The sequence below is a fragment of the Hyperolius riggenbachi genome, chromosome 11, assembly GCF_040937935.1.
Source record: "Hyperolius riggenbachi isolate aHypRig1 chromosome 11, aHypRig1.pri, whole genome shotgun sequence".
Classification (NCBI taxonomy): Eukaryota; Metazoa; Chordata; class Amphibia; order Anura; family Hyperoliidae; genus Hyperolius; species Hyperolius riggenbachi.
Window position 1 is genome coordinate 109664388 of NC_090656.1, and position 25390 is coordinate 109689777.

At 44.1% G+C, this 25390-nt stretch overlaps 1 protein-coding gene across 2 annotated transcripts in view; it reads left to right on the forward strand.

The window, feature by feature from the left end:
- Positions 1-25390, forward strand: part of PKP3 (plakophilin 3) — a 159399-nt gene that overhangs the window by 117665 nt on the left and 16344 nt on the right. For both annotated transcript variants that reach the window (XM_068261366.1, XM_068261367.1), the window contains 6 exons: positions 6533-6621; positions 11281-11948; positions 20077-20200; positions 20299-20503; positions 23603-23777; positions 23862-23979. In XM_068261366.1, the coding sequence (XP_068117467.1) occupies positions 6533-6621; positions 11281-11948; positions 20077-20200; positions 20299-20503; positions 23603-23777; positions 23862-23979 (1379 nt within the window). The remainder of the gene's footprint in view (positions 1-6532; positions 6622-11280; positions 11949-20076; positions 20201-20298; positions 20504-23602; positions 23778-23861; positions 23980-25390) is intronic.

A 25390-nucleotide genomic window follows, 5' to 3' on the forward strand; every position in this document is an offset into this window, starting at 1 on the left:
TTGTGGGCCAGGTAGGGCATGGAGTGGAATCCTAGCATTACGTATGCAGTCATTTGATAAACTCCTGCTCCTCAGTGACAGCAATGTTTGTTAGTAGAAGCTGAAAAAAGATCAGCAGGGGACAGTGTACACATCGCTTCTTTCATCTCTCATTCTATATCACCTGAGCTCTGTAGTGTTTGCTTTTACCTTGCTCTGCATTGGACCTTTTTTTTTTTTTCCTGCAGACAGACAGATTAGTCCTGTTACAGGGCTGTTCCAACCTGCACAAACACATATATGTTCATTGTGGACCAGATATGTGGAGCAGTTCAGAGATATTTCCTTAGATCCACATTGCAATATAAGCACATTTTCATTAGGGCTGGTTTGCATGGGCGGTAAACTCGTCATTTTCGGCGGCCATTGAAAGCAGTGTTTACAAGAGATCAAGCGCCATTCAAATCAAATGAATGTAAGCCGATTTTAAACTTTTAAACTATGGCGACTGCAGTTGGTGGTGTTTGTGTAAACATCAGGGAATAACCCGTCATCTCATCACGTTGTCCAGTGTCGAAGTTCCGTGTCCTTCTAGGCCCTAGCGTTTTGTCATCAAGTCACATTTTGAGCCCCTAGAATCTAGGGGCTCAAAATGTGACTTGATGACAAAACGCCAGCAATCGATGCTGCTTGGTAGCAGGACAGTGTTTTAGCTTTGACTGAACAAAGTGCCGCCAGCTGTCCTGTCAGCTGCCTGTGTGATCGAGCTCTTACCCAACACCACTGTGTGCAATTGCACTATGTGCTCCCCTCCACTGCCCTCTTCTATCCAACACCACTGTGTGCTCCCTTCCTCTCCACTGCCCTCTTCTATCCAACACCACTGTGTGCTCCCTTCCTCTCCACTGCCCTCTTCTATCCAACACCACTGTGTGCTCCCTTCCTCTCCACTGCCCTCTTCTATCCAACACCACTGTGTGCTCCTCTCCACTGCCCTCTTCTATCCAACACCACTGTGTGCTCCTCTCCACTGCCCTCTTCTATCCAACACCACTGTGTGCTCCTCTCCACTGCCCTCTTCTATCCAACACCACTGTGTGCTCCTCTCCACTGCCCTCTTCTATCCAACACCACTGTGTGCTCCTCTCCACTGCCCTCTTCTATCCAACACCACTGTGTGCTCCTCTCCACTGCCCTCTCCTATCCAACACCACTGTGTACTCCCCTTCACTGCCCTCTCATTTTTCAACCTCACTGTGTGCTTTCCTTCACTGCCCTTTCTTACCCAACAACACAGTGTTATCCCCTCCACTACATAAATAAGACTTTAAGAAGATAAAGACCTGTGGGATAAATTAACCATTTTTGCAGATCTACTTACGGTATAACTTGATGGACTTATGCTGCATGTTCCATGTTGTGTTTTGTGACTGGTTAGAATAGGAAAGGGAATCATAAAATGTGAAAGTTATGAAGCATACAGGAGGACTTTTCTGTCTTTTAGTCCCCTATACTTTCCTAGTCACCCCAAGCTGCTTGGTTACTCCGGAGCCATATTCTATGCATTGTACGAACATTCCATAGCCTTTTTTTTTTCTCTTAGCAGGATGCAATTTTTGTAAACCTTTCATGTGCTTGTGTGGCATGAAATGTGTGTTTGCTGTGTCTAAAACTAGAATGCATTCTTCAAATTTTTGTTCTTATGCTGGGACTACACAATGAGATTTTTCAGCAGATTTATTTTCCGAGCGATTTCCATTCACTCCCATGAGAAATCGATCAGAAAAACGATCTGCCATGTTGGAAATTATCTATCGAACCATCTATCTGCCAAAAAATCTCCTGGTGTATTCCCAGCATTAGTTTAGGTAAAGGATCAGGGACACACACAGGAGGGCGCTAGTCATTTTCCTGTCTCACTGCTGTAAAATAAAAGCATAACTCTTATCAAGCTGACAATATTTGTATACTGCTCCTATCTTATCTAATGCAAACAAATGGAAGAAAGTCCATAATGCTGAGAGTACACGGGTAGATCCGGCGGCGATTAGCCGCCGGATCGACCCCAGCCGCGTCCCAGCTCGTCCGCACGGATCGATTACTGCTCGTCCCCGCCGGCGCTTCCTTACCAGCGCTCGATTTCCTGCCATTGTCTGCCGGCGGGAGTCGAGCGGCTTGATCGGGCCAGCTGAATATCATCAGCTGGCCGGATCAGCTGGTCAATACACGGTACAGAAACGTTCCGTGTATCCCCAGCATTAGGAGGCTATACACAGCCCATGGTTTGCTGGTGGTAATGGTTTAATTACTGAACCTCAAAAACATTCCAACTTATTAGAAAACGTGTGTGTGTGTGTGTGTGTGTGTGTGTGTTACCAGCCAATCACTTTTCAGAGGTGAAGAATAGGATGAGATATTGCAATGCCAAATACCTCATCCTCACATGTCATCTGGCAGTGAGACACTCATTGGCATTTAGCATGGGATGGCATTTTTGCCACAAATTCACTGGGAAGAAAAGAAGTATTTTTTTTTTTGGAAGACACATTGGGCCATATGCAATTGCCTTTTTCTCCTGAGTTTTCTCCTGGGTGATATTTTAACAACTTGTCATAAGATGCCTTTTAAGCCACTGGTAAGCAAGAAAATACTCACAATACATTTGACAGTACTTTTTCACCAACATTTGGGTACATTTACAATGGTAAAATGCTTAAAAGTAGGTTTAAAGAGAAGCTGAAAATTATCACCTAGGAGATAACTCAGGTGTAAAAGACAATTGGATATGGCCCATTGTCAGCTGAAATGGCCATCAATGAATGGGGTGTGTCCATTCGCATTGCGTCACCTGGTAATGAATGGACACACTCCATTAACCACGGCATTGCTAAAACTTCAGCAGAAGATTTTCATGTAAAACGAGACCAATGGGTCTGTTTTCAGCAGACACTGCACCCTCCATCTACTACTTAGGCCTCAATTCACGGAGCTTTATCAAACGTTTGATAATTTACCTCATGGGTAAAATCTAATTTTGAATTCACTAAGGTGTTATAGATTTATCAAATGTTTTATCGATGAAATGGTCAATAAATCTATAACATCTTAGTGAATTCAAAATTAGATTTTACAAATGAGGAAAATTATCAAACGTTTGATAAAGTGTTTGATAAAGCTCTGTGAATTGAGGCCTTAGAGACTATCTCTTTGTTTCCAGCACTGCAGCTCAGTAATCAAATGTTTCTACTTTGTTACTGCTCCGCGTGTAATTATATTTATCCTCCCTAAGTAAAGTGAAACTGAACGAGTATCCTGTTTTTTTCTTCTTCAATAAAAATCAGACATGTTGGAAAAATCTTTATGTTTGATGTAACGGAATAATCAAATGAAATTATCAAATCGAAAAAAAGAAATTGTACCATGTATGGGCACCATCAGGCACAGTAACACAATTCTGAAAATCCAGACAGGTTAGGCATTGCAATATGATATAATTTACAGAGTATGCATAAGCAGGAGACTGGAGTGCTTTGTTCTAAAAGGGAAAAAAAACTTCCTATAAATGATAGTTGGCAATGGTGAAGGTGATGTACAGAGTATTAGGAGGTACACCGCCATAAAATTATAACACGTCAGCATGGAAGTTTAGACGGCATTGTGTAAACGTACTTCAAAAGTTGCACTAAAGATTAGTCTGTCCATTGAAGGACTTGCTACTAATCGCATAGGACTTGCTACTAATGTTTGAGTGTATATGGTAACAGGAGGAATGCTCAAAACAGATTTAGGACTGGGACCACTAGAGTGCTTTTGTGAGCGTTTTTGGATCGCGGATAATCGCCAGCAATTTGAAAAAAAACAACAAAAACCTTTGCCAAGGAAAGTAGATGGTGGTGAACACACTAGAGCTACTGTCTTTTAACCTCCCTGGCGGTTTGTTAAAAACCTGCCAGGGGGTAGCAAATACACTTTTTTTTTTTTTTTCATGTTTTTTCATGAGCGACATCCCCCCAGCCCCTCCGATCGCCGCCGGCGAACGGGATCTCTTGGAGGGCTTCCCCCGTCGCCATGGCGACGGGGCGGGATGACGTCACCGACGTCATCGACGTCGTGACGTCAAAGGGGAATCCGATCCACCCCACAGCGCTGCCTGGCACTGATTGGCCAGGCAGTGCACGGGGTCTGGGGGGGCGGCTGCGGCGACGGGTATAGCGGCGGATCGACGGGTAGCGGCGGCGATCGGAGGTTACATGCAGCTAGCAAAGTGCTAGCTGCGTATAACAAAAAAAAAATTATGCAAATCGGCCCAGCGGGGCCTGAGCGGTGCCTCCCGGCGGCATAGCCCGAGCTCCGCTCGGGCTTACCGCCAGGGAGGTTAAGCAATACCAGTTGCCTGGCTGTCCTGCTGATCCTCTGCCTCTTATGTTAGGTACACACCATACAATTTTCTGTTAGATTTACCTGCCACGTAGATAATTTCCAACATGTTGAAAATTATCTGTCTAACCATCTATCTGCCTAGCAATTAGGCATTGTTCTACTCAGCAGGAAATAACCAGAAGATAATGACCATTCTCTACAGAAAATCTAATGCTGGGCACAGACTGTTCGTTTTGTATTATCAATCGACCCGCTGATGGCACGATTGATAATATTCAACCTGTCCAATCACCACGGCGGGTCGATACCACGCTCGATCCCCGCGGGCATACAATGGTAGAAACAAAACGCTAAGTGCCCGCGGGAATCGATCCGCACACGCGGAGGAGCAGTGACGCGCCGGCATAGAGCCGCTGGCTCAATACCGGCGCATAAACGAACAGTCTATGCCCAGCATTACAGAAGCCTCTAACAGAAAATTGTATGGTAAAACCTAACACAACTTTGTATGGTGTGTACTAGGCATAATACTTTTAGCTATAGAGCCCAAACCAGCATGCAGCACATCAGGTGTTTCTAACCTTGTCAGACCAGACTGGATTAGCCACATGCTTGTTTCTGGTGTGATTCAGACACTAATGCAGCCACCTAGATCAGGAGGCCTGCCATGCAACTGGTATTGTTTAAAGGAAATAAATATGGCAGCCTCCATACCCCTCTCACTTTAGGTGTCCTTTAAGTTTTGGACCGGATCTCTCCATGTGTTGCGCCTCCCCAGGCTTTACTTCCTGAGCTTTGTGACCTTGTTATCAGGCAAGATGTGCAAAACAATCCCCACAGCAAGACACCACAAAGAAAGAAAAGGCCAGGCAGAGCTCCTAACTCTTCCCACCTTTGTCACGTTCTAAAATAATCATTTCATTGGAGTCCCACTTTATTACAGCTGCTGTTGTTAAAATGGTAAATCTAGAAGAGCAACTGTGCAGTTTATTTTGGTAAACTGTAACCAAATTCTCATGCTGTGATTGTCTAAATGGACTTCTGTGAGACCATATATTATCGGACAGAATGGTGACATACGTATTGCACCACTAGAGTCCCAGGTTCATATCTTCAGATCTCTGCATGCAGTTTGTATGCTCTGTGTTTGCGTCGGTTTATTCCAGGAACTCTGGTTGCTCTCATGTCCATTTTGGGTACATTTTAGTGTTTTTCAGCAATGAATCGGGCCAGTCATATGCAGTAGCTGATCATTTTATACAATGGTATTTCATCCATCAAAATGGACATCAAATTTTAGATCCACTGAAAATGATTAACATCTTATTGATCAACTCAGCTAATGTTGTTATACTGGCCTTCATTTACCATAATGTACCAACATAGTCTGTGACTATGGTATGGATTAGATTGTGAGCTCTTCTGAGGAGCAGTTAAAGGATACCCGAAGTGACAGGTGACATGAGATAGACGTGTATGTACAGTGCCTTGCACACAAATAACTATGCTGTGTTCCTTTTTTTTTTTCTTTCTGTCTGAAAGAGTTTTATATATCAGGTATGTAAGTGGCTGACTCCATCCTGACTCCTGACAGGAAGTGACTACAGTGTGACCCTCACTGATAAGAAATTCCAACTATAAAACCCTTTCCTAGCAGAAAAAAATGGCTTCTGAGAGCATGAAAGAGATAAAAAGGGGAATTTCTTATCAGTGAGGGTCACACTGTATTCACTTCCTGTCTGCGTTAGGACTGAGTCAGCCTTTTACATACCTGGTATTTAACTCTTTCAGGCAGAGAAAAAAAAAAGAGCACAGCATAGTTATTAGTGTGCTAGGCAGTGTACATACACATGTCTATCTCATCATGTCACATGTCACTTTGGGTATCCTTTAATGACATGACTAGTGTGCTCTGTAAATGACTGAAGAAAGTGACAGTGCTATATAAATGTAATAACAATTCACAAATATTAAATGGCACACTATATAGGGTGTTCTTACAGATTTCTGTATACTGTTCTCAGAAGGCATTGATTTTTTTTTCATCTGTCTGTTAAATGACCTGTGACTCCCAGTCTTGGCTCTCATTATGTTCCTGCTTGCAAGGTACTTGCAGAGTTGATAGGCGCATTATTTTGATGAATAACAGTGTCTGTCTCCTTGTCTGTTACAGAGAACTACACAACGAGATCCCAGTACAACACTACGCCAGCTTCCTACAGCTCCCGCTCCCAGATCCTCAACAACGATCAAAGGATATCTGTGAGTACCTGCTGAGTGAGGGCAGTGGGGTGGGGTGACATTATTCACCACTGTACACACACCACATGAGGATCCTGTAATATGTTTATAATCCACTGCAAATCCCATCTTTATTGCCTACTGTTAGTCATGCTACAACTGGCGGGGCTATGTTGTTAAAATGGCCTGTTTTTCTGGCAGAGCTACTCTATCTAGGAAAAACAGTATTCATCCTAAAATGAACATGCAAGTTGATACAGGATAGTAGTCTGCTTACAGCTGAGAACATTAGCCTCACATATTTATTAGCCATGATGAAATTTTTGTGTGTTCCTCATTAGTTCACTCCTAGCATGCTTGTATGTGATCATAAGTTTTCTTTGCAGATATAAGAATCCAGGAGGTCCGCACACCCAAACGTAAACAAATCCTTGTTTTTTAGAAACTCATGTCACAGTTCCATTCCATAACCAATAATCTACAATACAATAACATTTCTATAGCGCTTTTCTCCCATAGGACTCAAAGCGCTTAGGCTCTCTCAGATTCAGTAGTTAGTAGAATGAAGTATTCACACAACAAAAGTTATATTTCTGCAAATGCCAGACTGAACAGGTGGGTTTTCAGTCTGGATTTAAACACATCCAGGGATGGGGCTGTCCTGATCTGTTGAGGTAAGGAGTTCCAAAACATAGGGGCAGCATGACAGAAGGCTCTGGGACCAAAAGTTTCCAAGTGGACTCTGGGTATGACTAGATTATTAGAACCTGTGGATCTGAGAATGCGGGGATTGCTACGCAGCTGTAACATATCTTTCAAGTATCCAGGGCCTAGATTATTCAGGGAATTAAATGTCAGTAGGCCGATCTTGAATAGGACCCTCCATTCTATAGGTAGCCAGTGAAGGGAGTGCAGGACTGGCGTTATGTGGCAGTGACGGGGTTGGTTGGTTAGCAGTCTGGCAGCAGTATTCTGTATCAGCTGTAGGCGGTACAAGACCTTTTTTGGAAGGCCAGTGTAGAGAGCATTGCAGTAGTCCAGTCGGGATGTGATGAAGGCGTGGACTAAGGTTGGCAGATCTTCTGGGTGTATGAGGTGCTTGATTTTTGCAATGTTCTTCAGGTGAAAATAGGATGATTTCACCACAGCAGAGATTTGAGTTCTGAAGTTTAAATCCCCATCAATTAGAACTCCCAGGCTACGCACATGATCAGAGCTGCGTAGATCCGTGCCTCCTATTCCCAGTGGTGAAGACTGCAAGTTAAGTTGTTTTGTTATCATGCTCTGCCCTCCAATCAGAAGGACTTCAGTTTTGTCTGCATTTAGTTTCAGCCAGTTGTCATCCATCCATTGCTGTAGTTCACGTAAGCAGGCGTTTATAGTTAGAGTTGGGTCTGTCACACCAGGCTTGAAGGAAAGATATAGTTGGGTGTCGTCTGCGTAGCAGTGGTATGTCAGGCCATGTTTTTGGATTAGTTTTCCCAACGGTAGCATGTAAATCGTGAAAAGCAGGGGAGAGAGGATTGAGCCCTGGGGCACCCCATACTTAAGTGTTACAGGGGTGGACAGGAAGGGCCCCATAGACACTTTGTGGGTTCTGCCACTCAAGAAGGATTGGAACCACTGAAGTACTATGCCATCAATGCCGCAGTATTCCTGTAGCCTGTTTATCAAGATGTCATGGTCAACTGTGTCAAAGGCTGCAGAAAGGTCTAGCAGTATGAGGATCGAGCACTCTCCTCTGTCTCTTGCCATGAGCAGGTGGTTGCATATTTGGATGAGGGCAGTTTCAGTGCTGTGGTGTTTCCTGAAGCCAGACTGGAATGGGTCATAACTGTTATTTTGTAGGATTCTGGCTTCTAGCTGGAGGTATACAGCTTTTTCAATTAGCTTGCCCAGAAAGGGGAGGTTGGAGACAGGTCTGTAGCTGGTCATTGCATCTGGGTCCAGGGAGGGTTTTTTGAGGAGAGGCCTGATGACCAGCGAATCATTTCGGGGGCCCAGCGGTGCTGGTGACTATTCTGTGCTGTTACCTTGATAAAGGGGACCCCACGGCGCCCCAAAACAATTAGTTGGTTATGGAATTAATCTGTCATGGTTTTTGAATAAACAAGGATTTGGTTATGTTTGAATGTGCTCCTGGATTCTTCTGATTGTTTTTCTGGCCCTGCACTTCAGGAGCGGTGTGCGTCTCCTCTTATGTTGCTTTCTCTACAGATATGGTAATGTGCTCATAAGTTCTATGGTTGGCTAAAGACATCAGAAGCCATTTTCCAGCCATGTTAGTCCAATGTTAGGCTAGACAAGGCCAGGGTCATATCTATAGCAGCAACAGTAACATCAAGCTGTATACTGTTTACATAGCAGCAAGGTACCAAAAATGCAAAGCCATTGTAGATTAAATGACATTCAGTTTGGAAATGAGTGGTATAATTAGTGTTAGGCTCCCTGCACACTGCAAATCCGATTTGCGATTCCAATTTTCCCTGAATGCTATCAACAGAAAAACGCAGAAAAAACGCAGCATGCAGTGACGATTAAAAATTGGAATAACGTGTATAAAACAATTAAAAATCGGAATCGTGCACAGGGGGCCTTTGGTAGATTTTGTGCAAACTTGGAATAAACCTTTAGGCGCCCTGCACACTGCAAATCAGATTTGTGTTTTCGATTTTTCCCTGAATGCTATCAACAAAAAACTCAGCAAATAGTAAAGCTAGTATAGCAAATAATAGAAAATCATAGCAATATATTGTGTACTCTCCAGGGTGCTGATTGTCTTTACAAAGTCTGTTCTCAAATGATGATTTTTTTCTTCTTCTAACATTAATCCAAAAGTGTGACTATCTCATTCCTGAGCTTGCGAAGATGCAGCTTGCAGCCTCCTTGCTTATACTAGCTTGGAGGAACTTTAGCAATGTTGCATTGCCAGGAAAGGATCATACAATGCTCCAGTGCTGACCGGCAAAAGGCTCTTGGGCACTTAAACAGGGACAACGCAGCCCACTATGTTTATGTTGTGATAGACCTTTCTTGTTCCCAAGCTGGTTCTCATCTTCTGGAACTTTGGACCCAGAACATTTTTTTTTCTTTTAGTACAAAACTACTTCTGCCTACAGTGAATGTCTTAAGGCATTTTTGTTTCCAAATATTCCTTTGCCACGGACATCTAAAAGGAGTTTAGTACCGTTTCGGCTTAGTGGCAATTTTCTACTTTACTTGAAATATGCAAGTAATTCTAAGTTGATGCAGAATTATTGCAAATGTATGCTGCTTGAAAATAGACCAATGACATTTTTTTCACTGCAAGATCTGATTAGTCCATTTTACAATAGATTTTTATTATCATAATTATTGTAGCACAGTTCTCAGTCAACTCAAATTTATTTGCACCTCAATGTCAATCCTACTGACTAATGTGGGCTTTGGTAGAGTTGGTCAAGACATTTACCCACTAAACGACCGCAGGCTTAGCCACACCCCCCCCCCCCCCCCCTACCCTAGTGACCAGGCTATTTTTTTACAATTTAGAACACTGCCGCTTTAAAGGACACCCAAGGTGAAAATAAACTAATGAAATAACAATTGTATCTATCCTCCTTCTCCTAAAAAGTTTTATATTTAAATCTACTTTTTGTTTTTTTCTTTACTGTTTTGTTTTTGCTCAATGACACATTCATTGAAGTACGCCAGACCTAAATCTATGAACTATTGACCCTTTTTATGTATTTCCTGCTCTCAGAAACCATTTTCTGCTAGGAAAGTGTTTTATAGTTGTGATTTTTTTTTTTTTTTTTTTTTTTTTTTTTTTACCAGCGACTGTCGCACTGTAGTCTGACCTAGTCCTAACTCAGACAGGAACTGCCACTTACATACCTGATTTAACTCTTTCAGGCAGAGACAGAAAAAAGGCACACAGCAGTTATTTGTGTGCTAGGCACTGTACATACCCATGTCTATCTCATCATGGGCATCAGGTGGTCACAGAGTGGTTACAATGCAAACATAGATGGCACTGGTGCTTGGCTTTTATTTTTTGTATGGCTGGCAGGGGTTAATAAAAATGAGTAGGGTTTTTGCTGTTGTCCACACTCAACTTGCTTTGTCGGACAGGACTTTTTAATGGATCCATTTTATGACTCCACTTATGTGAGCACCTGTATGGGTATTTTTATCCATTTATGTAACTTATTACCCATACCCTTTAATGTGTGCTGACAGTGGTTCTCTCTATTTTAGCGCTTCTGGTATATATGACATTACATTTGCTGTTAATGTAACTCCTACATAGAGAATTGAATACTGTTTTATATACAATCGGTTTTGGAAAATGGCATTTAAAAGGAAAATTACAGAAATTACCAACTTTTTTTTTCTTTTCTTTTTCATACAAAAAATGTAAAACAATAAAGAAATGAAAAACAAAAATACAGGTGACTTAAAGAAGCCCAACAGAAGATAAACTGGCAGGGTATACAGACACAGGAGTATGTGTCAAAGGCGCCAAGAATGCATTATTTGTAATCTCAGGGACAGGAAATAAGATACAGTAATATAGAAGTAGAGGATTTCAAGTCTCCCCCACACTAAAAAAAGTTTGTTGCTACTTATTTCACTGTAGGGTAGATTTCCTAATTTTTTTTCTAACTTTACATTATAATTTAATATTTTTTTTTACAGAGCAGTCGCTCAGTGAGCTATGGCACCCTTGGGGGTATACGTTCAGGCTATTCTTCCCGCTCTGCTGTAGATGTTGGAGCTACCCAGAGAATCAGTGTACCTCCCCAGCAACAGAGATACGCCACCAGTCGTCCAACTTCCTACCATGAAAAAGTCTACCCAAGTCGACGAGAGTACGACACTATGTCCTTGAGGTCCCTACGCGTTGGAGATGGTGAAGACCGATATGAGCAAGGAGGAGGAGGTGGTCAATCCTCTTATTACACTCGTCAAACATCCTCTGTTAGTGCTGCACCAACTATGCAAAGATCTCTCTCTGGAACCTTTGGTCAAGATGGAGGAGGTGGCTCATGGGTTGAGCGGGCAGAGGTTGTTCAGACTCGAACAATCCGGGCACCTGCCATGCGTACCCTCCAGCGATTCCAAAGTAACAACCGTAACCGTGCTGCTTCTGGATCCTATGGCACTCTTAATTCAATGGCTTCACAGCAGTTTCAGCAGGGAGCTACAGCAGGAGCTAATTATGTAACAACAACATTGGAACAGAACTCTCGGGCCCCTTCTGTGCGCAGCCTGGCAGAGTCTGCACATCAAATTCAGGAGATGAGAGGCATGGATATGTATGATGGAAACAAGAGCCTGATGAGTCAACACTCATTCACTAGTGGGTAAGTGTCTTTGCTGTTGCCACCATCCCATTAAGTGCCATACATGCTATACAGGTCCTTCATGGTTGATTTCCACAGCATTTGGCTAGTCATGGACCTGTGATCATGCAGGTATTGAACCCTGAGGGATCACCAGCACAGAATTGGAGCCCTCTTTACTCTTCATTTAATTTCCTTCTATTTACCTCACAATATCATACCTCACATAATGTGAACTATTAGAGGAACAAAAATAAGAATATGGAAAAAGAATTGGTTATTTCAATGAGAGTGCTTATCACATGAATCTTATTGACTTCTTATAAAAATGATAAATTAAGAGAAAGACATCTGTATATTTGTACAAAGTATTCTGGGTTGTTGAAGAGAATTTTGAAATGCCAATGTATTTAGTGATACCAGTATTGCTTAAAGCAGTGGTTCCCAACCTTTTCCGGCCCGGGGAACACTGTCTGACCAAATTTTTCTCCGGGGAACGGCGCGGGGGGGGGGGGGGGGGGGGTGCGATGCAGCCCCTGGTTGTTTGCGCGACCTAGTGGACAGTGCCGTGCGCAGCAGGCTATGGGGGGGGGGGGGCGCCTGGGCTGCGGCTGCATAGCTAGCATAGTTGCCCTAGTGTAGGGAGTTTAGTTGCCTCAGTGTAGCTAGTATAGTGCCCCAGTATAGTGCCCCAGTATAGCCAGTATAGTGCCCCAGTATAGCTAGTATAGTGCCCAAGTATAGACAGTATAGTGCCCCAGTATAGCCCCCCCAGTATAGTGCCCCAGTATAGCCCCCCAGTATAGCTAGTATAGTGCCCCAGTATAGCCAGTATAGTGCCCCAGTATAGCACCCCAGTATAGCCAGTATGGTGCCCCAGTATAGCCCCCCAGTATAGCCAGTATAGTGCCCCAGTATAGCCAGAATAGTGCCCCAGTATAGGCCCCCAGTATAGCTAGTATAGTGCCCCAGTATAGCCAGAATAGTGCCCCAGTATAGTCAGTATAGCCAGTATAGTGCCCCAGTATAGCCCCATAGTATAGCTAGTATAGTGCCCCAGTATAGCCAGAATAGTGCCCCAGTATAGCTAGTATAGTGCCCCAGTATAGTGCCCCAGTATAGCCAGTATAGTGCCCCAGGATAGTTTCCCCGCCGCTGTTATTACCTTAACAGCTGCCGGCCCTCCCCTCTCCGGCGCGTGTATATTTCAAGCAGCGTATCTCCGGCTGCTCTGTGTGATGCGGAAGTAGGGAAGGGCAGCGGCTTCCTGTAACGGCGATATGTATCGCCGTTACTATGGAAACCGAGCCCTGCCTCCTGCGCATCACACACAGAGCAGCTGGGAGATACGCTGCTAGAAAAAAACATGCGCTGGAGAGGGGAGAGCGGCCGCTGCTAAGGTAATAGCAGCGGCGGCCGCGGGGACGTGCGGGAGGGGGGCTAAGAGGACGGCACACCAGGCAACGTTCCGCGGCACACTAGTGTGCCGCGGAACACTGGTTGAAAAACGCTGGCTTAAAGGATATCTGTAACAAGGGGGATATGGAGGCTGCCATATTTATTTCCTTTAAAATAATAGCATTTGCCTGCTGATCCTCTGCCTCTAATACTTTTAGCCATAGACCCTGAATAAGCATGCTGATCAGGTGTTTCTGGTGTTATCAGATCTGAGATGATTAGCTGCATGCTTATTTCTGGTGTTATACAGACACTACTGCAGCAAAATAAATCAGCAGGGCTATCAGACAACTGGTATTGTTTACAAGGAAATAAATATGGCAGCCGCCACATTCTTCTCGCTTCAGTTGTCCTTTAACTACTTTAGGACAGCGCTAGTTGAAATCTACACCCTGTTTTGATGGCTATCTGGCTGCCAGGCCGTTGATTTCAACTCATTGCCGCTGCGCGCATCCACCGTTTCGTCGCTCCCGACGCTGTTTTTCAATGTAAGCAGCTCCCATTGGCTCACATTGAGACAGGGTCAGGAGCCAATGAAAGCGGCTCCTGACCGGCTCACAGGACCGACTCATAGGAACTCTGCCGTCATAGAGACGGCAGAGTGGGTGGCCCAGGTTCCCGACAAACAGCGGTTGCGCTGGATATGTGCGGCGATCGTCGGGATTCCACCGTTTCTGTACCAGCAGTCTCTGGTCCTTACCCACTTTGCATTTTGGGCTTTTTTCCCCTTTAAGATTCCTGACAATTTTGTCATTTTTAGCTGTCACTATTGATGCATCAATAACTTTTTGATTGCTTATGCCATCAGTCATACACATGTAATTTTTGTCAGGACAATCTTGACTTTCTTTGGGTAATATTTGTTTTTGTTTTTTTTTTAGGAATGATTTAATTTAAAGGGACTCCGAGCAGTGCAGAAACTATGGAAAGATGCATATCATTTTAAAGCTCTCTTTCTCCTCTTTCCAATGATATATAAACCACCACCCTACGCCTTTTAGTTTTCGCTATTTTCGCGATTGAAATTGCCGCGGCCGCGATTTCCATCGCGAAAATAGATAAAACTAAAAGGTGTAGGGCAACGATTTAGGTGTCGTCAGAAAGAGGAGAAAGAGAGCTTTAAAATGATATCCATCAAGCCATAGTTATATTGTATTACACAGGACGACACTTTCCCCAGTGTCAGCAGCTCCATTCTGCTGAATGCAGCTGCTGACTTTGACAAAAAGTCGCCCTGTGTAATACAATATAACTATGGAAAGATGGATATCATTTTAAAGCTCTCTTTCTCCTCTTTCTGACGACACCTAAATCGTTGCCCTACGCCTTTTAGTTTTCTCTATTTTCGCGATCGAAATCGCGGCCGCGGCAATTTCAATCGCGAAAATATCGAAAACTAAAAGGCGTAGGGTGGCGGTTTATATATCATTGGAAAGAGGAGAAAGAGAGCTTTAAAATGATGTGCATCTTTCCATAGTTTCTGCACTGCTCGGAGTCCCTTTAACAGGCATTTGATATGGAAAAAATAGACGTAAGCGCAGAAAATACACATTTTTCTTTCATATTTAACCCTTCACAAATGCTACATAAGTGCCACAATTCTAAAACTTTTTAAAATGTTACTTGTCTTTTCCTGGTTAAATTGATACCCTACATGCCATATTTCATCACCAGTAGGGAATATGTACCATTATCGCCAGCTTGCGCATTTGTATTGATTGGACCCAATCGCTATGACGCACAGTTTGGGGACCACAGTGCTGTACAGATACACTGCTAGGCAACAGCACAGCAATGCATATGTAGTTGGGTCCTGGAGCTGTTGCCCTATTGTTCGCATGCGATCATGATTGGCGGCAGCCATTACAGGTGTCCGCTAATATTAGGGCTAAGTATATGTAAAACAAGGGGTTAATTAGTTAGGTAGGAGTTAATATTTTACTTGGGGAGGGAAGAGAAACACCTTATTTAATGGGGACACTGTCACTTTAAACCTTTTTTTTTTTTTTCTTTACCTTTTTCTTTTCTTGGTTTCATGAAGTTAAATGAATGCATGCTTGTGCACAAGCATATGCGCACGCAGGATCAACTGGAGCACGCACGTCCTGGAATCTACAGGGGGGGCCAATTTAGGATGTGAAATTCACTTCCTGGAATCTTCAGTGGTTAAGCGGGCAGAGTTGTACTTAAGTGGTTAAATAAGGGAATTTTGCAGAGTACCTAGTTACTTCATGATGAGCCAGGCTACTAGGAATTTTGTAAGGGACCAAAAGGACCCTAGGAGGTTTGCCAAATATACTAAATCAGGGGTCTCAAACTCGCGGCCCGCGGGCCATTTGCGGCCCTCGTTACAATATTTTGTGGCCCTCGCCGGCAAAAGCTTCCTTATAGTTCGCTTCAGTGCTCCCAAGTAATCCGCCGCATCCCTGACGCTAAATGAGGGCTGCAGAGCCCCCAAATCGCCCGGGGGGCAATCCGCCGGCATTTCCTGGGAGAGGCAGAGCTTTCAGCTTCAGCTCTGCCCCTCCTGACGTCAATCACCGCACGGATCGCCGCCTCTCCCCGCCCCTCTCTGTGAAGGAAGAGTGAGAGGGGCGGGCAGACGCGGCGATGCGCTGCGATTGTGAAATTCCTTATGCGGCCCAGCCTCATCCTGACTTTGCCTCCTGCGGCCCCCCAGGTAAATTGAGTTTGAGACCCCTGTACTAAATAAACAAGTGAATAAATAAAGTGACAGAAAATGATTTGAATATTCAGTAGAATATTCAAAATGGCTTTTTTGTCATGTGAAGCCATATGCCTTTTATTAAGATCGCAGATAACACAGTAATGAATAAATCACATGATTGCGGTTTGGTGGGATCGCGTGTATTAAGGTAGGGGGGTGGTACATAACTATTTAATGTTGATGATCGTAATGTTTATTGCTAATCTGCAAAATTACCTGCATTCACATGTAATAGTACGGTAAATTGAGTGGTAAACTTTTTCAGTGCACTGAAATAAAAATGATCACAAAATCAAGAAATATTTTACTTATTAAATAGAGCTTTTTACAAATCGATTTTTTTTTTGTCTCTACTAGTTTATTGTGATATAAATTCTACAGAAATTCTAAATTGATAATTTCATAGATATTACACATACCATAGTTTAAATATGGGGTACAGCCATGGGCAAAAGTCTTGCCACCTTTGCTTTTACAGTGCATCAGAAAATGCACCCCCTGAAAATTGTTGCAATTACAAATAGTTTGGTTGGTGTTGTGTACTTCTTTTGTTGACACTGGAAGAACACAACTTTTTTGAGACATTCCACCCAAAAAGTCAAAGATGGCCTGGGCAAAATGATTGGCAGCTTATCAGATTTGTATGAAATAATTGTATTTCAAACGTGTGATGCGCCTTTAATTTGTATTTCAACTCCCCTGTAGCAATGAACAGAACAATTGCTGACTCCGTGTTATTTTTCGTTGTCTGTTGGTGAAACCGCTAATTTGTGCAATTTGGTTGGCGCATCAATCAAGTTGATGAACAATGGTATCTAACAGTTAATCCTAAATTAGGACTTTTCCGAAATCCCATGTTTGCGTTTTTTGGTTAAAAGGTTACAAATCTTGACTTAAAGAGACACTGAAGCGAGAATAATTCTCGCTTCAGAGCTCATAGTTAGCAGGGGCACGCCGCTATCCTGCGGCTAAACGGGGGTCCCTTCACCCCCCCCCCGCAAAATCAACGACCTAATTGGTCGTAGATTTTGCTGCTCCTAGAGGCAGGGCTAACGGCTGCAGCCCTGCCTTACACTGCGTCTATCAGCGGCGCATCCAGTGAAGGAAGACTGAGAGGGGCGGGGGAGAGGCGGAGATACGTGCTGACAGACGCGCGTGGGGCAGGGCTGCGGCGGTTAGCCCTGCCTCAATCAGGAAGAGATCCCCGGCTGCACGGAGGGGATTTCGGGGGGTAAGGGACCCCCGTTTAGCCGCGGGATAGCGGCGTTTTAGCAGGGGCACACATGCCCCTGCTAACTATGAGCTCTGAAGCGAGATTTATTCTCACTTCAGAGTCTCTTTAAAGCTTTGATACCTCAGGTGAATGATAATGTTTATTCAGCTCCCATACAAATAAATCTTGAACTATGTCTTTCTCATACATGTAGGAGTTTTACCACCTCTAACTAGTTATCAGTTAGAGTTAGGACTGGCATTCAGAGCCGTGTTTCTCAACATTATTTTGGTTTGTACCCTTTTTAGAAAAGCCTGAGCTCACCAAGTACACTTTGATGTAGAGCTTCTCAGGTACCCCTTGACACAGATATGTTTAACCTCCCTGGTGGTAAGCTCTGCTCAGGCTAGCCGCAGGGAGCTCTATGCAGACTATAGCGGACAGCGGGTGCTTTTACTGACCTCCCGGGGGATCCAGATGTCGTTAGCTGTTCTCCTTCCTGACCTCGGAAGCTCTGAATCGCTCTTGTGAGATCGCGTCAGTGATCTCAGTACAGAGTAAGGTTCTGGTGCACACCAGAGTGGTTCTGCAGCGTTTTTTTAAAACTATTTGGAATAGAAAAACGCTTGGCTAATGTATTTTAATGGGCTGGTGCACACCAGGACGGGCCTAGTTTTTTCCACAAACGCAAACTTGGGGGATGCAGCATTTTTTAGATTTCTGAGGCGTTTCTGCCTCAATGTTAAAGTATAGGAAAGTAGAAAACCGCTCTGAAAAACGCCAGATCAGAGCAGTTTTCCAGGCGTTTTTGTTACAAAAGGTGTTCAGTAACCACTTTACTGTAACAATATTTGTAATCTGCTACACAAAAACACTCCAAAAATGCTAGGCATGTTTAGAAAACCTCTCTAAACCTGCCTAGAATCGCTCTGAAATCTGCTTCAAAAACCTCTAGCGTTTTGCAGATCTGCTAGAGGTTTTGGTGTGCACTGGGCCTTACAGCGGCACCCGGAGGACGGAAGGAAAATTGCAGCGCTGGAGCCCAGGGAGGTGAGACAGTGCAGGGCTGCTGCTGGCTTTCTGGCAGGATGATTTTTTTCATGATTTTAGGATCTGAAACATGCTGAAAAGACACTAAAATCTGGAAATAATCATAATACCGCCAGGGAGGTTAATAGTAGCACACAGTAATTCTTTGTAAACAGTTTTTGGGCATTCACTATTGCTTTTAATAAAATAAAACACTAATTTGGCGTTTTAGTTTTATATAGAAGATTAAAGTTTTCTAAATACTCTATATTTGTTAAGTAAATCAATCCCATGTACCCCCTGGACCCATTAGAAGTACCCCCTGGGGTACACGTACCACTGGTTGAGAACCTAGGATTTAGAGCACTAAATGCTTAAAGGATACCAGAAGTGACATAATGAGATAGACATGTGTATGTACAATTCCTAGCACACAAATAACTATGCTGTGTTCCTTTTTTTCTTTCTCTGCCTGAAAGAGTTAAATATCAGGTATGTAAGTGGCTGACTCAGTCCTGATTCATACAGGAAGTGACTACAGTGTGACCCTCACTGATAAGAAATTCCCCTTTTTTTATCTCTTTCTTGGTCTCAGAAGCCATTTTCTGCTAGGAAAGTGTTTTATGGTTGGAATTTCTTATCAGTGAGGGTCACACCGTAGTCACTTCCTGTCTGAGTCAGGACTGAGTCAGCCACTTACATAAATGATATTTAACTCTTTCAGGCAGAGAAAGAAAAAAAGGAACACAGCATAGTTATTTGTGTGCTAGGCACTGTACATACACATGTCTATCACATCATGTCACTTCGGGTATCCTTTAACTAGTTTTACATAGGATTGGGACTGTACATGCACGTGTTTAAAGGGACCCTGAAGTGACAGGAGATAAAGACCAGTGAAGGTTTAAAAAAATAAAAATCACGCACAGACTTGCTGCCATTCACCTCCACATTGGAAACCAGCACTGCTACCGCTCGCTTCAGAATCCAAGATATAAACCACAACAAATGCTGTAATTCTTGTAGCATGCTTATAACCAGTGTTGAGGGTGAAGACCACAGCAGTAATTAGTATAATACTAAAGCAGAAAAGGAGATTTGCAGCAAACCTTGTATTGCCTAGTAATCCGCAGACTGTGATGGAAATATCATGGCACTTCAAGAGGCTCCTATCCCATAAGGCAGTGAAAGAAAGTGGGAGGCACCACCACATCATTAAACCAAGAAGTGATGTCCCATCCTCAGAAGGGGTCTGTTGTAGGAAAGAGCTGTGGTTATGTGAACACTGATTTAGAACGAATACCTGCTATGTATTACTTATGCTCCTTTTCAGCTAAACCCCCTGTCAGTGACACAGCACCCTTTCCTTCCTGCTGTCGTTTTATGAAACTAGGTGTGGCATAGACTGCCAATAGCATCTGATTGCACTAGACTTTACATAGTCAGGGCTAGCTGTACAGTGTCTTGTCAATAGCTATTAAGGGGGGGCACCATTTGCCTTCCCAGAAGGTGGATTTGCTGCAAGCAACATAGATTCTCTGTTGCTTTTATGGTCACAGTTGGGAAGATTTGGTTGGCTAGTACAGGACACAACTCTTTATGCCCTAGTGCTTTCTTACAACTGATGTCCATTGTTTTCTGTACTTTTTGGATGCAGGAATGTTGATGACACAAGTGATGCCACCTGGAACTAACCAGATGTATTCCATGTTACCTTTCAGGTTTGATGACATAGATATGCCATCAGCTGTAAAATATCTAATGGCATCTGATGCCAACCTGCAGGTGCTAGGAGCAGCTTACATCCAGCATCGCTGCTACAGTGATACAGAAGCTAAAAAACAGGTAGGTATTTTCAGCCAGCCTCCTTTATAATTGCTGTTAATTAAAAGTCCATATCTTGTTTTATATTCCCAATAACCATTACTGTTTATACACTTTAGGCTCGAAGCTCTCAGGCTATTCCCAAGCTGGTAAAACTGTTCACCCATCCCAACCAAGAAGTGCAGCGTCATGCCACGGGAGCAATGCGCAATTTAATTTATGACAGTCCTGAGAACAAGATGGCACTGGTTGAGGAAAATGGCATCCCTGAACTGTTGTTGGCACTTAAAGAACAAGACGATGAGCTCAGGAAGAATGTTACTGGTACGCTTTGTGTTCCTTCTATTTTATACCATCACAAAAAGATTCTGTGCAGACTTCGTAAGAGGTTACCAGTCACATTAGCTGTCATCTTGGCAGGTGAAATTACTGGTGCTAGTAGGTTTAGCGCATACATGGAAGACAAGCCAAATGGTGTGTGTGTTTTTTGTTTTTTTCTGTTTTTTTTTTTTAAGCAAACCTGTAACCCCAATTTGTAAAATGGGGTTTGTGAAGCCCTGACAGTTCTTCCCAATCAGCTGAATTTTCAGGCAGAGCAGTCATCCAGCATTCTACTTGCTTGCAGCATGATACATGGTATACATGATATCAACACCAATGCAAAAGCTGAAGACGCCCTCAAATGGATCTGTGTGGCGCCCACAATGTGGACCCATCAGACTTTTGTTTACCCTGTTGGATTCTCTAGATTTTAGGACCCCACTCCATAATATTGGTTTTCTTTTTTTAATAATTTCCCTCCCTCTACCCACCAAATAATGGTTGTGCTATCCCAAAATACCTCCTCCCACCAACTCAAGTGGAGCTTCTTGCTCCTCTTCAAGCTATCCTCAGGGCCTAAGTTCTGATGCTCTTATGTGTATCTCTATAGATTCAAATTGGAGGGAGGATAAGTGGCAGGCAAGCCCTGCCCCTTTTCCACAACTCCCCCCTTCAGTTCATCTTACCATCATTCAGTGCATCCCACATTCCCCTGCCTACATCATCCTTTGTTCCAGTACAGTAATGTTTTTTTTCTTGTGCCTCCCCCATACCAAGCACTGTGGGCCTCAGACTTTAAAGGCTTGTACCCACCCCGCGATTCTTCGGGTCTTCCGACAGCCTCTGTGCAATCTTTAAAATCCCCTGTGCAAAGTGGCGTGACCGTTTGAACTCTCGTTCATGCACATCCTGTGCCATTGCGTGTTGCTGCGGGTAGGAAGGCGGATCAGGGAACCTTGTTTAAGCTTAATTTGGTCATTTTTAGTGTGGTGGAAGGACCCTGAGAGTATGGGCAGGAGAAATCTAATCCAGGCCATTCACTCAAAACATCAGACACCCTTCACCTGACAATGTGTGTGTTTGTGTATTTTTCAATTGCAAAATGGCTTTAGTAGGGTCTGTTGTGTGTTCATTTAAGAATGGCAGAGCAGCGTACAGTTATTTAAAGTGGACCTGAACTCTTGCACAGGACAGAAGGAAAACATAGAGAAATGCACCCTGAATGTATTTAGAGAGTTTAGCCTGTTTAAAGTGAACCGAGCATCATTTTTAACACCCAGGGCAGCTCTATAGCAAATTAAAAATGCATTCTAAAAATGTGGTTTATTATCAAAAAAAACTTTCATCTTACTAGGGCTGCACGGTTTTTCGGTTTCGAACAGAAACCGCGGTTCGTGGCAAGACGATCTGCTTATCGTCAGTAAACTCGTTTTTTCGGTCCGCTGTCAGTACCTTGTGTCTGGCCCCGCTGTGCGCGGATTGGCCAGAAGCAGTGAATATTTATGAGTGTTAATGAGCGGGGGGCGGATCCACTCGAGCAAGCGGCCGGGCACATACAGCTTTACCAATCACTGGATAGCGATGGAATGACGGCAGCGGTAGGCAGAGCGTACAGCTCCGCCTACCGCTGCTGTCATTCCATCGCTATCCAGTGATTGGTAAAGCTGCAGTGCCCGGCCGCTCGCTCGAGTGGATCCGCCCCCCGCTCATTAACACTCATAAATATTCACTGCTTCTGGCCAATCCGCGCACAGCGGGGCAAGACACAAGGCAGTGTTCTCCCTAGGCTCAAACAGGTGGGCCCAGGTAAGATCAATTACCGCCCGGCTGCTTTCCTGGCTGTTATCACCCCCCTGTCAGGGTGCACCGGGCTTGCTTGAAAAAAAAAAAAAAAAAAAACAAGCAGCGCTGTTCTGAAGTCAGTCCCTGTACTGCTCCGCTTTGTGCATGAGATCTCGCGCTTCCCGGCGAGCTCGTGCCTTCATTGGCTCAGCCTCTTACTGCCACTGAGCCAATGAAGGCACGAGCTTGCCGGGAAGCGCGAGATCTCGTGCACAGAGCCGACTCGGAGCAATACAGGGACTGGCTTCAGAACAGCGCTACTTGCGCTTTTTTTTTTTCTCAAGCGAGCCCGGTGCACCCTGATAATCGGGCAGGGGGGGTGATGACAGCCCCTATAGTGCGACTGTGCGAGGCTCAGCCATCAGTCTGCACTCTACAGAGGCGCGCAATACAGGCTGCCTCTTCGTGCACGGACACTGACTGTCCGTGCAAGCTTGAAAGAATGCGCAGATCGTCTTAACATGAAACGCCTTCTTCCCCCCCCCCCCCCCCCCCCCGACCTAAAGTTTAGAGGAAAAAAAAATCGGGGAAAAATCGAAATTGCAGTTTCTGAGAGAAAAATCGCAATTTCGATTTTTCCCTAAAATCGTGCAGCCCTACATCTTACCTCATTTTTTTTACATCTAAGGGTTAAATTAGCCACTTTGTCCGTAAAGGAGCAGGAGATGGTGGAAGACAGATAAGAAATCACCTCATTAGACTTAATTGACCACAAACAAACCCCCATTGTACTACAAACAGAAAACATCAGTTACAGTTGAAGAATTTCACACACAGCCTGGATAATAGCAGTTGTAAAATAGCAGGGGAGTGAGCTTCTGAACAATGGCAGCCCTTGCAGCTATTTTAAGCCAGGAGCTGCTTGGATCCCTTTAACTACCTCTCATTTGTGTCTAATCACCAGTTGTAATTTGATCCTCCCCTGTGTCACATGACTGCCTATGGCGGATAAGCCCATTTAAAAGCAGGTTGTAAACAAATATGTCTGCTTCCATGAATCAGGAAGTTGAAACTGTGCACATTTATTGTAGGATTTGTATCAGCTGTACCAAAAATGTTTTGGTTTTTTTGCTGTTTATGCTGTTGTGTGTCTTTTAGAGCAGAGAGGAGTTCTGAGTTCAGGTCCACTTTAAATAACAAGGATTTTACATGCCACCCTTTCAGTGCTGCTACAGACAATTCAAGGAACATCAGGAGGAAAGGTTTCGCTACGGTCTCCAAAAATTCTCTGAACTTTACTGGACTTTTTCCCTTTCTTAGGAATTTTGTGGAACTTGTCATCCAGTGATAACCTGAAATCAAGACTGGCTCGTGACACTTTAAGTCCCCTAACAGATAGGGTGCTAATTCCACTATCAGGATCATCAGGATCTACTCTCATCCAGCAAAATGCATCTGAGGCTGAGATCTTTTACAATGCCACTGGTTTCCTCAGGTAGGAATATAATTTCTGCTGCACACTTTAGAAAGTACACCTTGAAGTAGATTTGTCAGATTAATGTCACGTACTGTCTTACAGGAACCTTAGTTCTGCCAGTGAAGAGACTCGCCAGAAGATGAGGGACTGTCCTGGGCTTATAGATGCTTTGGTTGGCTACACAAACCAAGCTCTGCAAGCTGGCAAATCTGAAGACAAGGTGAGAATCCTCCATCATGTTTTGTGGAACGTGCTGTACACTGAGGTTGAGGTGTCCTTTCCATATACCCTAGAACTTTGGTCCATGTTGGCACACTACAATTAAAAGTCAGAGTAGGCCTGCATAGTATTAAGCCTTACATACGCATCTGCCACATCTGAAGGAGGTCCCTGTTTTCCTACCAAGTGCTGAATATGTGGAAGCCTCAACCTGCATTTTCTAAACCATACTAGCAGTGATGCAAAGGGCTGTCCCAAGCCATTAGCTCCTAGTTTTTTTTATTAACTATTACATGACCTGCTGGGGTACCTTTTTACATGAGGAGCTCTAGACAGGTTTGTATGGTTGTATGCTAAACATGGTTAAAGAACTATACCCAGTACCATATAATTGCATGGATAGAGTTGAATGAGTAAAGTTCTCCTCATCTTACAGAAATGCATCAGCCGTTGGATTAATTTTTTTTATCCAGTGATTCTTGACAAGTAGTTGGTAGGTTCCCTTCAGAAATGAGACAGTCCATTTTTACTCTCTCGTGCTTGTGTTGTGGTAGTCTGAGGCTGCTTTCACAGTGAGACGTTACAGGCGCACAGTAATGAAAAATCAATGGGCTGTTCACAGTGCCCACGTTGTGTTGCATTGTAACGCAGCACATCCGTTGAGAGTGCTGCATGCTGTGCGTTGACTGTGCACACATGCTCAGTAGTGTTGGGGAGGAGTGGAGAGCGGCCAGGCACATGGCTAATTAATATTCACTGCACAGTGTGACATGCAGTGTTTACTTCCTGGAGTGGCCGCTCTGTGTGGCGATTGGCCGGGCGGGACCACGTGATGCCGCATGCGTCTTAAGAGCACGCATCACGGACGCCAGAGTGAGCTGCACAATGCGGCTCACTCTGACGTTCACATCAGAGAGCACCAGGCGTTGCGTTAGGGGCACGTTATGTGCCCTATAGCGTCCCCTAAACGCAACGTCCTGGTGTGTAAGTAGCCTGAATGTTTTGACCTGAATTTGGCAAGTATGCCAATTAGATTCTTTCCTCTCCTATTGCCAGGAACAGATTACATAACACTTCCCCACCTTTATCTTAATTTCTTCCCACACTAATTTTTTATATTCAGGAATGATTTTCACCCTAAGGGCCCGTTCAGATCACAAATGCGGATGGCCATGCGTGCGGACCGCAACGCGTACGAACGCATGGCCAGCCGCGTTTGTGTGCGTTGCGTGGCTGATCCCATCACTGAAAAGTGAATGGGACAGCCACGCGTTTTAGCAAAATCTGCGTGCAGCATGCGTTCCCGGACCGCACAGGTCCGGAACGCATGCAGTGTGAACATCAGACATTGCACTCTATGCAATGTCTGATGTCGTGCGTATCGGCCACCTGCACGCGTTTCCAAAACGCGG